This window comes from Macrotis lagotis, chromosome 1, assembly GCF_037893015.1.
Source record: "Macrotis lagotis isolate mMagLag1 chromosome 1, bilby.v1.9.chrom.fasta, whole genome shotgun sequence".
In the NCBI taxonomy this organism is placed as follows: Eukaryota; Metazoa; Chordata; class Mammalia; order Peramelemorphia; family Peramelidae; genus Macrotis; species Macrotis lagotis.
Window position 1 is genome coordinate 576572817 of NC_133658.1, and position 16601 is coordinate 576589417.

General features: G+C 33.6%; 1 protein-coding gene across 5 annotated transcripts in view; it reads right to left on the minus strand.

Moving 5' to 3' along the window:
* The window catches only part of KPNA1 (karyopherin subunit alpha 1), a 97326-nt gene that overhangs the window by 45480 nt on the left and 35245 nt on the right, over window positions 1–16601 (minus strand). For all 5 annotated transcript variants that reach the window (XM_074214653.1, XM_074214655.1, XM_074214652.1 and 2 more), the window contains exon 2: window positions 5785–5918. In XM_074214653.1, the coding sequence (XP_074070754.1) occupies window positions 5785–5913 (129 nt within the window). In that variant the 5' untranslated portion in view covers window positions 5914–5918. The remainder of the gene's footprint in view (window positions 1–5784; window positions 5919–16601) is intronic.

Below are 16601 nucleotides of genomic sequence, written 5' to 3' on the forward strand. Positions count from 1 at the left end.
GTAGGAATGACCTTCGTCAAATTTAATTACCACAGGTTATAATACAGCACTGATTTGGTCTTGTGACCCATTTATAAAGCAAGATGGCAATCATTTCAAACTACTAAACATGTGGATGTAATAAGACAACTTTAACATTCAAAAATGTCAACTATAAAACATTAAAAGTTCTTCCTCAAAAAGATACTTCTAGAAATGGTGCTAGAACATAGTGGACGGAGATGAAGATGAAAATTTAAGAGGAAATGAATATTCATAACTTCAGAAAGTAAAAAGAAAATGATTTTAAAATGTAGAATGTGTTATTAGTTCAATAATACATATTACATTTACTAATAAGTTTTCTTTTTTAAAGCTAGGCAATGTGTTCAATTGAAACATATTACTTAAAACTTCAAAAAAGTTTTTATGAGATGACATTCAGATCACGATCACTCTACATTCATGTCTCCTAAGAATTCTATAATTCATTTTTCAAAGATAGTATAGTATTGGTCAGTAGTAAAAAATGAAGGGTGAGCAAAGTATATTAAAGCAATGATTTTCCTTGTCTAGGAAAACAACTCTTTATGTACAAGTTATTCCCATTCCATCCCATCTTTTCAGTTTTCCTCCTATTCATCATCATTCTCACTTTCTCATTAACTTTTAATCTCTCCCTTTTTACTGGCTGCTTCCCTAATCCTATCCACAAGCATGCTTATCTACCATCTTCAAAAAATACTACTCACTTGATCCATCCATCCCTAGCTAGTTATCATCCTATCCATCCTCCCTTTCTAGGCTAAAGTGCTTAAGAAGGCCATCTTACAACTGGGGTCTCCACCTCTTTCCCCTCACTTCCAGTCCATCACTCAGCTGAACCTGATGATTTCAGTTACAAATGATTTCTTAATTATCAAATCTAATGGGTTTTTTCCCCTCAATGCTCATCATCCTCTTTAACCTCTTTGCAGCCTAAGACATTGTTGATCCCCCTTCTCTTCTAGATACTAGATTTTCAAGTCCCTGTTCTCTCTTGAACATTACTTTTGTCTCCTTTGCTCATCCTTCACCTTGGTAATGTCTACCTGGTCTACTTCTCATTCAATATCATCTCATTCGATATTCTCATCAGCTCCCAAAGTGATGTCATTATAGCTCACACGCCCAGCACCTCCCTCTTGAATTCAGGATTGTTTCATTAATTGTTTCGACATTTCAAAATGGATATCCTATAGGTATCAAACTCAACCAGTGCAAAACAGAATTCATTATTTTTCTCCCTGAAACTTTTGGATCTCTTAAGTTTCCTACTATTATCAAAAGAGTACCACTATCCTACTGGTATTATCATCCTTCCAGATATCCTAAATGTCATCCTTGCCTCCTCTTCTCACACTAATTCCCCATAACCATCTGTTGTCAAGTCTCATTATTTCTACCTTCATAATATTGCTCATATATATCTATTCTCTATTCACACGACCACCACTCTGATTATGGGTACTCATCATCTCAAACATGAAACAGATTTCTGGGGGGGGGGGGGTCTTGTCCTCTACCCAGGTGCCAAAGTAATCTTTCAAAAATAATTCTGCCCATGTTATCCCCTTTCCCATAAACCCAGAGTTTCCTATTATCTTTACATAACAACACTTATAAAGCACTTCAAAGAACACCAAAATTCAAATTCTATCTCAGCTACTTAATAGTTTTAAGACTGGGCAAGAATTTAACCTTTCTCAGACACTGATTTTTTTGTTTTCGGCATCCCCTTCACAGAATTATTGTGAAGATTAAATGAGATTTTTATCTGTGTGTTTGTGTGTGTACACATATTTTCTTTGTATAGTTCTACATAAAATTATATGTAAAGAAAAATTTGTATACATCTATATTTTTATATAGTGTTTATATATAAATAAAATCTGAATGTGTACATATACATGCATACCTAGAATTCTTATGTGATCTTCACAGGAATACTATGTAGTGAGGGCTAACAAAAATTAAGTGACTTGCTCAGTCACTTTATTTGTTTGTTTTTAGGTTTTTGCAAGGCAAATGGGGTGAAGTGGCTTGCCCAAGGCCACACAGCTAGGTAATTATTAAGTGTCTGAGGCCAGATTTGAACCCAGGTACTCCCAACTCCAGAGATGGTACTCTATCCACTGAGCCACCTAGGTGCCCCGTTGTTCAGTCACTTTGACTATTAAATGCCTGAGAAAGAAGACAGATCTAAATACACACACACACACATATACACATGCACGCATATATACATACACACATCCTCTCATACTACCATCAACGTAAGATTATATGAATATATGTGTATATGATTTTATATGTATTAAAGATTATAAATATATACATATGTATTTTGTGTGTTTGTGTAAATATACATACATAAATTTTATCTTCACAATAACCTGAAAATAGATGCTATTTGATATCTCCATTTACAAATGAAAAAGCTGTGACTTTCTAAAAAAGGTTAAGTGACTTGTCCAGAGTCGTTTATAAAACTAAGTATGTGAAGCTGGATTTGAATTTAGATCTTTCTGATTATAAATCCAATAATCCATTCATTAATACCACTTAGAAGCCTCAAGTAAGATTACTTAAGGATCTCACATTTGGAGTACCAATAGTTAAATAAATATCTGTAGCTTGTCTAAAAACTGTGTATCTTAGTATCCTCTGCCCCTGTCACTGTAGACATTCATAGGGAAAAGACACTCAGAACTGAATGCCACTTTGGGTTTTTGCTAAACCATGACAACCTAGGAAATAAAAAAAAGATCACCTAGAGGTTAACCTAGGTTGATTGGAATGAGCAGACTCGAGCTCTCATTAGGACTATCCTCAGAGCTATCTCAGCTCAGTACAACTCATTATAGTTTGTTTCATTGACAAAGTTTTCTGGAATCCATTATTAATTTTACTTCTATTCCACGATAAAGCACTTTTGTCAAAAGTTGAATTGATTTTCCTTCCTATCTCATGGTTTTCATGCTTTCCCCTTAATCCTAATTCCTCTTACACAAAATGACCAAAATGTAAATATGTTAAAACAAAAATGCACATGTATAACTTTCATCTGACTGTTGCCATAGGGAGGGAGGAGAAAATTCATAAATGGATGAATGCTGAAAAATAAAGAAAAGGAGAAAGAGAAAGAGCATGATTTAAAGGGAGGAAAAAAGTTGAACTGATCAAAATAATTGATGGGAAAGGGAAATTATAGAAATATCTATAAACATCTTACTCATTACAAGACATATATACAAAAGAGAGAATTACCATGAATTAAACAAGCCTATATATTTCTGTATTATAGTTTACTATCTACTTTTCAACAATGTTATGTTTGTCTTCAAAGACTGCTATAAGAATGATAGTTTACAAAAAAAAGACTGGTCAAAGAGCAATCAATGCTTTCAGGTCAAAAAGTATTAATACATCTTTATTATTACAAATATTACATGCTTTGGACAATCAGGAAAACAATGAACAAAAGTTAGAATCATTTACCAAAATCTTATTTTGGTCTAAGAGTCCTTGCTTTTCAGTTTCATTTTGTTAAATGGTTAATCACAGAAATCTCTGCTAACTTTGAAAAAATCATCTCTCTCACAATACCCTCAATACAAAAAAAAATAATGGTTGAATTCAAAGAAGAATGCTATTTTCAGTTAGATGATAAAGTGACAGGAAGAATCATAGAATTAAGTTCCAAACAAAACATTTATTGTGCCATGATGCTCAACACTTTGAGGCTAGAAAACAAATATATGCTACTCTATTGCAGACATATTAGAAAGCCTAGACAATTTAATTAGTTGCATCTGTAAAGATAATAAAAACAAAGTAACTAAATTTCAAACAGAATTCTAGCCTCAATAAGGAAGGTTAAACCATACTATGAGTAGGTTTAATAGTAAGTCATACCTCACAAATCAATGGTGTTAAGCTTTCAAAAAAGAATTATTTAGGCAGTTTTAGTATAAAGCATGTAATTTCATTATATATTGCAATGATTCTAACAAATGTTGACTATTCTCAAGGAATTTTAGAATTCTGTAATGCAGTGGCTAACAACACTGCATGAAACTAGCAGTGATTAAGTGAATAGTCAGGCAAATCTAAGGGTTTAACTTTCTGGGATTATCTCCTATTATTCATATAACTCTGATACACTTAAGGTTCAAATTGCTCCCAGTTTTAGGTAGAGCTGACTCTGTTAAAAACTCTAGCAATCTTGTGGATGTAGCAAAGTTATGATTCCACCACCTTCCTCATCCTAAGTAAACTTTAATAGAAAGCCTCCCCTCCCTAGTGCTTGGTCCCATCATTCCAATGGGCAACATGATGGCCATCAGAACAAGACCCTTGTCTGAAAATTCTATGTATACCTGGGCACCCAGTGTATCTGGGCCTTCAAACAAAAAGTACATATACTGCTTGTCTTATTCATTACCCAAATGCTGCTTCTAGGACAGTGGGGAGGCAACAGAAGCCACCCTACAATGCTATGTTTTGCTTTGAGGAAAAAAAAAACTATTCTAATGTTTCAGTGCTAAATTTGTATAACACCAAACAATTACATTCATGTGCAATAATCTGTAGGTGAAAAGATAAGTAATTGTCTATGAAAGTAATACCTGAGAAACATGCTCTGCTTCCATGTGATTGTAATTTTTCATCATTGTATTTTTAAAAAAATCAAATCAATGGAGAAAAGCAACTGGGCAATTAAGTATTTGATCATAGTTAGTTATTGTTTTGTCATACAGTAACACCACTATTCTTTCCGCTTACAATGTTGCAATATAATGTTGATGGATATGAACTTGAAAATAATTTCCTTCTCCACAAAGAATCTAGTTAAGTATGGTTGACACTTAAAGTTTTGTTTTTTTTTAAAAAGCTTGTCACATTGTACATGGTAACAGCAAATGTGGAACTGTGAAAGATTTCACTACTTTGACCAAGACAGTGAACCAAGACAATTTCAGGATGAAAAATTCTATCTACCTCCAGAGAGAGAATTGATAAACTCCAAAGGAAGAGTCAAATACACATTTTCAAAATTCCCCTGGACTTTCTTGGACTTTTTTGCATATGTTTTCTTTCACAACATGACTAATAGGGGAATATATTTTGCATGACTTCACATAATACTCTATATCAAACTGTTTGCCTTCTCAGGGAGGAAAAAAAGAGAATTTGGAACTCATGATTTTTAAAAATAATCGTTAAAATATTTTTACATGTAATTTGTAAATATTTAATGCAATAAAATAATTTCTTAAAGTATATTATGTCACTATAATCATAAGTAAGTCATGATTAGTCTTTACATTCCTCACATGTCACTATCCTTCCTCAAACCATTCTAGGCCTGCCAATGGAATAACATAGCATCAATCTGTTTCCTTCAGCCTTCATCCTTCTCTCTCTTGAGTAATGAAACTTGGAATTCTCTCCAAAGAGTTATTCACAATTATTCTAAAAAGAAACTTAGTAGAAAGATTTTTCTAGATGTTTAAAGATAGAAAATATCGAGAAGTATTATTCTAATAGGCACTGTGGGGTTAGCAAGAAGTCGGATGGATCTGAAATTCAGAGGTTTGGGGAGCTCACAGTGAGGAAATTACCTCCACAGATAACTGACTTTTGAGAGTACATAAAACAAGTATCTACAACCATGAACAAAGTGACAAATTGAATCTGCTTTCTTTCAGGTCTACCCTTTAACATTAAACAAACAATAACAAATTAATAAAGATAAAATACCTGCTCTTCTCTCTTCTGCTTGCGCAACTGAAGTCCTTCTTCTTCCCTCCTCCGGCGCATCTCATCAGGATTCAGAGACTTGTTCTTGTAACTCTTTAGGCGGAAGTTCTCTTTTCCTGAGGTGGTCATGATTGCTGAAATGTTATATTGAGATAATGAGTCCAACATGGAGGTTTCCCTGGGAAAGATTGCTTTGTAGTCTGTCTTCTATACTGAACTATTATTCTCTACTATACTGTAGAACAGCTGTGCCAAAAACTGGGTCTAAAATTATAGTTTATTTTTATCCATAAAAGGTGCTTCCAATAAAAGGATAGGCAAACTAAGTTTCCAAGATTTCTTGAAAACTAGTTTCAAAGGGTTCTAAGCATTCTAAATGAATATAGCTTAAAAGAAGTAAGGATCTCTTCAGATACCCCACTTTTTCTGAATTTCTCAAAGCAGTTTTCTTAAAACCTTTTCAGTAAAAAGGTAACTTCCAATTTGGGGATTTTATTCATCGTTAATTATCTGATATTAAAATATTTATTTAGTATACTTAAGCTAATATCAGCACATACTTAATCAGACAATTAATAAGTACTATCAATAAGAAAAAAATTTTTAGTTTGTTTTTAAAAAAAGGAATTTTGGGGGGGAAATGGGGCAGAAGACATTAAAAATTAGATGAATAGGACATGAAACAGAAGCAAAGGGAAGCCCAAAGTAAAGACTGCAGGAATCAATAAGAATTGTAGACCAAAAGAAATCAATACCATTCTTCAACTTAATGGATAATAGTGATGTAAAACTAGAAAAATAACTCTCTTGGAAAGGCAAGGAGAAAAAAAAAATTACCTGGACATTTGCAAGTACAGACTGACTCTCTAAGTCACTTATTCTAAATCACTAATTGTAAGTGTACACATACTTCTTTGCACCTGTATATAATATGTACCTTTATAAATCCTACACTCATGATTGATTAAAGTCTAAAATTTACTTTACTGTAGACAGGCTATGAAAAATACAGAAGATATAGGGATATCAGCCATCTGTTAATCACTATAAATTCAGTTTATAGTTTACACCATTATAACCTCAAGCATTTAAAGGGAAAAAAAAAACAACCTCAGAACTTGGGTCAATTTTCCAAAATTTATTTTCTAGCAAACTCAGTGTTTGTTCTCCAGAATTACTGTGTTCAAATAAAAATTATATTCTAATAGGTTAACCAAATTAGTGAAGCACCTATATGGAAGGATCTGGCAAGAAATAAAAAGGCAGAGCTTTCCTCATCATTTCAATAAGTAAATTTAAGATTATGAATAATTTTGATAGAAATATACCTTCAAAATAAATCAAATTAAGATGTTAAATTATTGGGATTTCCTGAGGTAGGTTGCATTTAGAGTTTGAGGCACTCCAAAGTAGCAAATCTAGATCAGTATCAAAAGAAATTCAAAAATCGGGATTCTGATTAATTATGAGAAACTAATCTCTGAAGGGGAGGAGTGAAGTAAAAAAGAATCTATGTGATAAATTTATTATATATTTAAAAGGAATAGCAAGTTGTATATAATAAATTTAAAGTTTCATCTTTTTTTATTATATTGTAATTTAATACAGAAATGTTTTGGTCCAAGAAAAAGAAAAGAAACTAATGACCAAAATGTAAATCATGAGAATCTTGAAAGGAAGTTTTAGAGCCTGTGATAAAAAAGGTGAATCTCTACAGAATGGAGCTTGGCAGAAGCTGAGTTGCAAGACATTTCCTCAGGTACCCTATTCTGGTTTTCTGAATCCCTTAAAGCCATTTTTCTTTAAAGCCTTTTCAATTAGGTAATCATGGTTACTATCAACTTTTAGATTTAATTCAGCTTTGACTATATTCTATTAAAATATCTATTTAACATACTTAAGCCAATTATCTGCATATACACTCACAATCCTAGGACTATTAACATATTATTAAGTGATTCAATGAAAAAAAAAAGGCTTTAGGTCCTGACCCAAACAAAAGTAATCGAGAACTACTCTGACAACTAATAATAGTACAGAAATGACTGACTTCTCAAAGCCTGTATATCAATAGGCTTATACTCTGATAGGTCCTATACCAACTGGAAAGGCTTCAAGGAAATTTATCATGACAAACTATATGCCCATTGTTAAGAATAAGCTTTGCCAAATCAAAGGGGATTACTTACTAGATTGGTTTTCAGGCTTATAATTTTGTTAGGCAGCACTGAGTTTCAAAGTACTAAAATAATGAGGGAGAGATTTGAGTATAATCTGACATACACCCTGGATTTGAGAAAAGAAGATTTTCAAAGCACTCAAAGAATAGATCCCCTACCATAGCCTAATATTCTTAGAGAAGTCAGCCCAAAGGGAAGAACTTAATAAGAACCAAAATGTAATGATTTAAAACTATTCCACTGATGAAAAAAATTCTAACAAAAACATGTAGAATGTATAGTGTATCTACTGACCAAAAGAAAAAGTGTCAGACTACTTTAAGAATAGCACCAGGATAAAGGGTGGAAGGATATAAAAAGACAATTTTTAAAGAAAAAAAATCTAAGCTATCAATAATCATATTTAAAAAATGCTCCTACACCCAAAGGGCAACAAAAATATGCATACCCTTTGACCTAGTAATACCACTACTGGGTTATACCCTGAAGAGATGATGAAAAAGGGTAAAAACACCACTTGTACAAAAATATTCATAGTAGCCCTGTTTGCAGTGGCAAAGAATTGGAAATTAAGTAAATGTCCTTCAATTGAGGAATGGCTTAGCAAACTGTGGTATATGTATGTCATGCAACACTATTAGAAACTAGGAGGGATTTGCATGAACTGACGCTGAGTGAGGTGAGCAGAACCAGAAAAACACTGTACACCCAACCAACATGGGGGCAATGATCAACCTTGATGGACTTCCTCATTCCAAATGTGCAACAATCAGGGACAATTTGGAGCTCTCTGCAATGGAGAATACTATCTGTATCCAGAGAAGCAACTGTAGTTTTAACAAAGACCAAAGAACCTGATATCTTATTGTCTGATCTTGCTATCTCTTATACTATGTTTCTTCCTTAAGGATATGACTTCTCTCTCATCACACTCAATTTGGATCAATGTATACCATGGAAACAATGTAAAGACTGACAAATTGCCTTCTGTGGGGGGAGGGAAGTAAGATGGGGGGGGGGAATTGTAAAACTCAAAATAAATAAAATCTTTAATAAATTAAAAAAATGTTCCAAATCACTATTAAAAAAAATTAAAGCATCTCTGAGGTTCTATCTTACATCTATCAGATAGGGCCTATATGTACAAAAATAAAGCAATTTTTTTTTGCAGTGGCAAAGAACTAGAAACTGAGGTACCCATCAACCAGGGGACAGTGAAACAAATTATGTTTTATTAATGCAATGGAAAATACAAGATAATAGAACCAACAAGATAGAGAACTAGATATTTACTCCAGACTTTATTCTGAAAAATCCCACAAAAGACAAATCATGTGTGGGAGATAGAACAATTACAGCCTTATGAACTAACAGTGGGGAACACTAATTCATTATCCTCCCCTTTCCATCCAAACTTCAGATTGAAGGCAGAACATACAACTTGATTCACAGTCTTTATGTTCTGTAAACCCTAAGAATTTTCATCTGCATGAAGTTTCTGCTGGCATACTCTATTCCCTGCCCTTCCCCTTAGCATCCAGCTTTAATAAAAGAACTCAATTCTGCCTAGTCATATGGGTATGGGGAGAAAGTCATTATTCCACCTAAGGTAGTCAGTCCTCAGTGTAGGGATCTCTAAGGTGGCAATTGGTATAATCCTCCCCTAAGTCTGACACGGAACTAGTTCATCTATAGAACTAAAATATGGAGAGAATTAGGTTGGGAGGAGGGGAAAGTAGCATGTAAGGTTGTAATGGATTTAAAGGAAAACTGGAATCTAACTGGGTCAGTCCTATCCGCTTAGAAGTTACATGAGTCAGGAACTGAAGCAATGAAAAGGAAATTACTTAACATAGAAGAAAGAGTTAAAAAAAAGTTTCGAGAGCCAGCAGTGGTGGGAGAGTATAAACACAAATATCAAAATAAGTCGTAGAAAATATAGAGGGGGGAAAATACTAAAAATACCAAAGGATCTCAGGAAAAAAAAATTCAACTGAAAATCTAAAACACAAGCAGATATATCAACAGGGAAGATATAAAAATTAGAAATATGAGAAACAAGACATTTAAAAGATTACATTTACTTTAAATAAGCACTGTAAGAAAAATAAACCTGATGAAACTCAACACTCTGAGGAATCCCAAGAGAGTGTGGAAACACAGAAAAATCTTCCAGAATGATGGAAAAAGAGAAAATCAGAACCCTAAGAGAAAAGTTAAGACAGAAATAAACGGCAGTTTATCGCCTGGATAGTAGAAATAAAAAATCCTTAAAACAATGTATTAGTACATCTTGCAAAAATACAGTAATATTAAAAAAAAAACATGAATTCTAGTCAAACACAAAGCAAAACACATTCATCTGAAAGACAGGATGCCTAGAAAGCATTTAAGAATCACAGGACAGCCCAGAAAAACATACCAAGTCGAAAAACCTGAATATCTTAAAACAAAAAATAGTAAGAAACCTTCCTGGAACACCTCTTATGAGAAATTATAGGGTGGTTGGTTTCTACAGGACCTAAGAGGAGACAGTTAATAAAATATACATTACAAAGACTGGGGGAGGGGGAGGGTCTGTCTATGGCTACTGCTTAGGAAAGACCAACCTATCTTCAGGAATGTGAGAATAAGACAAAGGGGGAAAATAAAGGAATTGATCCCACCAATCACTGAAAAATGGGAGACATCTTCCAGCCTGATCTAAAGCCTGGGATTAGACTGAGGCCTGTTCCAACTAGTCTTGAGTTGACCTGCAAGTACACTTACTTAATGAGGTCCATACATATTTCTAAATACTCCCCGTGTCCACTGAGGTTCAGCAGCATAACATACTTTGTGTGACTAGGGCAGGGAAAACATTAAAGAGTGGTATGGGGTTAAGTATAAAGGGGAGGAGAAAGGTCTTTCAAATTGTATATAAGACTGGCTGTTGTCACAATTCAGGGCTTTTCCCCCCTTGTAAGGGACCTTTCCTGCAGGAAAGTTAATAAAAGTCATTTAATCACTCCAGGCTAAGTTTTGATAATTATAAACCATTTCTAACACTGAATAAGAAAAGAAAACTCACCAGATCAAAAGAATCTACAAATCACATCCAGGAAAAAAAATACTGTTTCAAACTTCAAGACATATAAATTTAAAGATTTTAAAGACAAATAACATGCTCTTCAAGTGACAAGATAAACTTCAAATACAAAGGAATACAAAACTATTTTACTTAGACTAAAAACCATTTAAAATGTAAATCTGTGCCTTATCATCAATGAAAAGATGACATTTAAGTATTCCTTACAAAAAAAAAAAAGATTGAACTGGGGTAGAACACTCAACTGCAAATATCCTCCCCCACCCCAACCCCACCAAATTCAGGTAAATAAATACAACTACCAAAGAAAGCACAATGAAATAATCACCTTCTCTCTAGGGATTATTAAAAAAAAAAAAATCAAACAGCTAAATAAAGACCCCAATTGATTTAAATAAATCAATAAATAAGAGATTTGTTTCTGTAAGAACCACAAGGATTAGGAAAAGAGAGTAATTTGAGGTAACAGAAGTTATTTTGCATGCCTAAAACCTAGGCAACCACTGCAGGTTATGTTCAACCATGTTGCAGTATTGAGTGGAATATCCCCAATAAAACCATTTCGGGGTTAATATTCCTGGTGAAGTCCTCTCAAGGTTAAGAAATATTAAAAAAAGAACAATCTATTATTCTTAAACTATTTCTGGAAGAAAGCCCCTTGTATTCCAAACAGGTGACTACAAACATTTTCCCATAAGAAAAACTGCATTCCAAAGAAGCTCATAAGACTCCTCTTGTTTGATAAGTAGATAGTTCCTAGACCTTGCATTCTAAGACAAATTACATTACTTCAATAAGATAGTTATAATCCTGAAGGTTATTCTCACCATCTGGATGGTGAGATAATATTTCATGAAAACCTTTCATTGTTTTCTTTGTTGCTGGGGTAGATTTTCACAAGTAGAAAGTAACTCTGAAGATTAACCAATGAGTTGACAGAGAGGGATGATAGGGAAGAGATTACTTAGGCCATATAATAATCTTGCTTGACTATCAATTCAGGGCAGCTCCTTGATCTTCACTACCTCTGTGATACTTGGAGTGTGCCCTTTTCTAGAGAAAAGCCAAAATAAACTTTGGCTCAGAGAAGTCTATATGTTTTAAAGTGGACTTTTATTCCACTGTTTGGTGCATGGCCTGGGAAATTAACCCCCTCAAGACTCTCCTGGGCACAGACACAAGCAGGTGCCATGCTGGATACTGTCAGCAGCTTGTGATTTAGTGCCCAGGCAGATCCCTTGAAGAGCGAGGGAAGAATCCCCAAGAGAGACTTAGTTTGAGCAAAATTGAAAGTCAGGACCTCTGGAGGCAGCACTAAAAGGGAGATCCGCCCGCCACGGAAGAAGCCCCAGAGACCACCAAAGTCTGTAAGTTTATGTACACGAGCCCAGGGGTGTAGCCCTGGGTGACCTAACCCCCTTGTGCTCCCACACAGCTCAAACGTGCAGACTGAATTTGATAGGAGCAAAAAATTAGGGCAGGGGTGGAAATACTCCCCAACAATTAATACAATTTTCAGGGAGAGATTCCAAAGAAGTCCAAGCAGTCAGAGGCCACAGGGAAAAGACAGAATAGTCCAGAAATGTTGGCTGAGAGCTCTACAGTCTACACTTAATAACAAGGAAGAAATCCAAAGGAAAAAGGGAAGAAAATGATAAAATGCTGTGCTGTTGACTTTTTCCTCTTCCCCACTTCCTCACAGTGATTCTGTGTTGCCAGAATGCTTTTGCCTCCTCTCCCTCCTACCCCTCCCTGCTTCTTTTCTCCAGGGCACTTGCCTGGTTTGGTTTTTTTGTTTTGTTTTGTTTTGTTATCTCTGGACCTTGGGAGGGAAATGGGAACAAAAAGGGAATTTATTAAGAAAAAGGACTAAATAATGGAGAAAATTGTTTCATGAAAACTTAGTAAAGTAAGTGTTAAAAGGGACCTTATTTTGAAATTAAAGTAATAGGAAAGACTATTACCAAATAAGCTAAATAAAGAAATCATAGAAAGAAATGTTATTTTAATTTGAGAAAGTTTTGGTGAAGTAAATTCCAGAAAGACAAGAGAGTCAAGGTTAATTCTAAAGTATATAATTTGGTTACATAGAAATGCCAGAAAAGCGAAACTAAATAGTTAATCTTTTACCAGAATGATACGGTAACATAATTTCAGGAGTTTATTAGTATTGATTCTGGTAATGTTAGTTATTACAGAGAGTAATGGAACAAGTGGGATTCTGAGAACAGAAGAGCCCCCAGGAAAGATTTTGGACCTGCTTCCTTATGAGAAAAGTTATGTGGTTTATTCTATCTTAAGACAGGAGCAGGGATATTCCAATTAAGTTATGAGATTTTTTTTTAAGTACCTGTTTGCCTTCTCAAAAGTTTTACCAGTTAAAAGCAAGAAGTGTTAAATATTAAAATCTTTGACTGGAAAATTTATTGTGAAAAGTGGAATCATATATATGTGGGTTTTATAGTTGTAAAATAAAGTTTTAACAAAGCTATGGGAATCTAGTTCAGAACAGTATTAACTACAGTCAAAAAGAGTTAATGAAAAAGAATAGTGGAACAGAATATTAAGGGAAAGTGTAAGTTGTATAGTCTGAGTAAGAGGTTCCAAAAGAACTAGGAAGAAGCATAAAGACAATTTGGGTTTCTGAACCATTTGTTAAGTATGGAAAATTGGTTAAAGCATGTAGTCAGAAGGTTTGAGCAGGTTTGACATTGTATAAGTAAAAGGACTGATTTGGGGATTTTGGGAGCCTTGGGAAGTGATTTAAAAATCAATGCAAGCAAAAACAAAAAGTAGTATAGAAAGCTAAAAGTTCAAATGGAGCTATATGTTTAAATAAGGTTGGGGTAATCTGAAAATTGCATTAAATTGCCACTTTTGCAATATCTGGTTGTGAATTGACTGGAAAAGTGATTAACCCAAAAAGATGAAAAGTTTGCCATGAAAGCAATTGCTAGGTAAATGTTAATTTTTTATTATGTTATTATAGATTTTATAATTATATTTTGTTCAAAGTAATCTGAAGGGGGCAGCTAGGTGGCACAGGGGATACAGCACTGGCCCTGGAGTCAGGAGTACCTGAGTTCAAATCCAGCTTCAGACACTTAATAGTGTGGCCTTGGGCAAGCCACTTAACCCCATTTGCCTTGGAAAAAAGCCTAAAAAACCCCAAAGTAATCTTAAGACATATATATGTAAAACAATTAAGGGGTTTGTAAAGAAAAAAAAGTTTGGGTTTTTTTTTATTCTAATGTTTTATGGCTCCTCCAGAGTCATAGGTGGAAAAAGAATTAATGGAAATGTTTAATAGATATGGATAGAAAGAATGGCCTTGGTGGAGGCTAGGAGTCAGACAAAACTATTGTCAGGACTTACTGTGAGTTATCTACTGTTTATCAAGCTTTAGAATTACTAAACAAGGGGAAGGTAATATTTTACACAGATTCAAAATATGCTTAGGGTATAGGGGTTCATGTATCTAGGAAAAAAAATCTGGGGTGAGTAATGATAAACAGCAAAGGTAAAGAATTAGTACACATTAAATATCTTGATTTGAGAGGAATCTCCAATTCCCAAAACATAGAATGTTCTAATATTAAGAAATATTGGTCATTGAGGATAAAAAAACCTCTTATAAGTTAGAGCATTGAGAAGTTAGAATTGCACTGATAAAGATAAAAAGAATTTGTGAACTTTGAAGGCTTTGAAAAGAAAATGATTCAAGGTTATTTTGAATATGAGTTTTGGAATTTAAGAGAAGTATAAAGAAAACCTTGTAATTATAAAAAGGGATTTTTAGCAACAACTGGTCTTAAGAATTTTCCGTGTTGCAGATTTCTAGGGAGTAAAGGGAATATACATAAAATTGAAATATGTAGAGAATAATTAGTAAACTTTGAATAAGAACAGATCCAAACAACTTTTTTTGAGAATTTAAAATTGTCTTACAATAACAAACAGTAAATGTACTGAGAGTTAACCTATCACATTTGTAAAGATCTGTTATGGGAAAACTAGAGAATACCTTGCCAACAGGTCATATCTCTCAAAGTGTTTTTTGTCCAGAGAATTTGTGAAAGTCTTTGTTTTTTCACCTCCTGTTTATAATGTTTATAAAAGGAACTGTGTGTGTGTAAGATCAATGTAGTATATTTATTATTTGTTATTTAAGAAGAAATTATATATATAAATATATCCTTGGCATGGGTAAAAAGTGCACACTGGGCTTTTGAAATTATATGTATAAGACAAAATTCATGAAGAATCTTGTTTTCATTTTGAAATTAGAAGAATTTGGAAGAGATAAATAACCTTATGAAGCACAAATTTAGAAGAGATTTCTGTGTAAGATACCTAATGATAAGATTAATTTAAAGAGAACCTGTTTTGTTTTGCTTTAAGGGAATGAGATGTCAGCATGAAAACCTTATGTTCCATGCTGGTTAAGAATTTAATGTTTACATTTTGAAGTAAAATTTTTGAAGTAAAATTTCTTTCCCCACGTTAAATGCAGATTCAGATAAGAGATTGGGAGGTATATCTTAACTGCAAGATACCCTTTTCAATAATGTTGAATAAATGTGAGGGGCTTTGGAAAAGATTAGGAAATTAAAAATTATGTAACCCTAATTAGATAACTTATCAATGAGTAAGATGTTGAAGAGTGTTATCAAACATGTGATCTACTTTTGGAAATATAAATTATTTTATTGTAATGTTGTCAAACATGGAATTAAAGACTGCTTTGTAAGGATAATGAGGGAAATTATCAAAAGTCATGACCCTCTGGAATCCCTGAAATTTTTTAATGATGTGTCGAACCTTGTTCTATATCTGTACATTCAAGTATAAATGTAATAATGGAAAGATTGTTTTGTGAAATCTAGTTCTTAATGTGTTACAATTATTGTTATAATTAGAGACCCTTAAATTATTCTAATGGACTAAATGAATTCTGAAAATAATTTATATTTCAAGCATGGCTAATAATTAAACAAGTTTACTATAGAGAACTGTGCATAAGAACTTGATATATATATATATATATGTATGTATATATATATATATATATATAAATTTTTGTAGTTATATGTGTATATACATATTTATATTTATAATCTCAAAGTTGGGGCAGCGTAGTGGATAAAGCACTGGCCTTGGAGTCAGGAGTACCTGGGTTCAAATCTGGTCTCAGACACTTAATAAATTACCTAGCTGTGTGGCCTTGGGCAAGCCACGTAACCCCATTTGCTTTGCAAAAACCAAAAAAAAAAAAAAATTAAAAAAATATAATCTCAAAGTTGTAGTTGTTTGCTTTGAAGTAAAATCACGTGAGCAACATGGGAAAGACACCGATAATTTGTGATTTTTTTTCCTGTGACAATCTCTGGCTAATTATTATGTGAGACTTCTTAGAATAATCTCTTAGCCAAAGGAGGTGGTTTATTTATTGTAACACAGCAGGCTAGCCAAGGGGCCTCTAATATACCATCTTTATCCAGAAATAAAATAGATATGATTTCAGACAAAGGGATATGGGTCTGTGGATT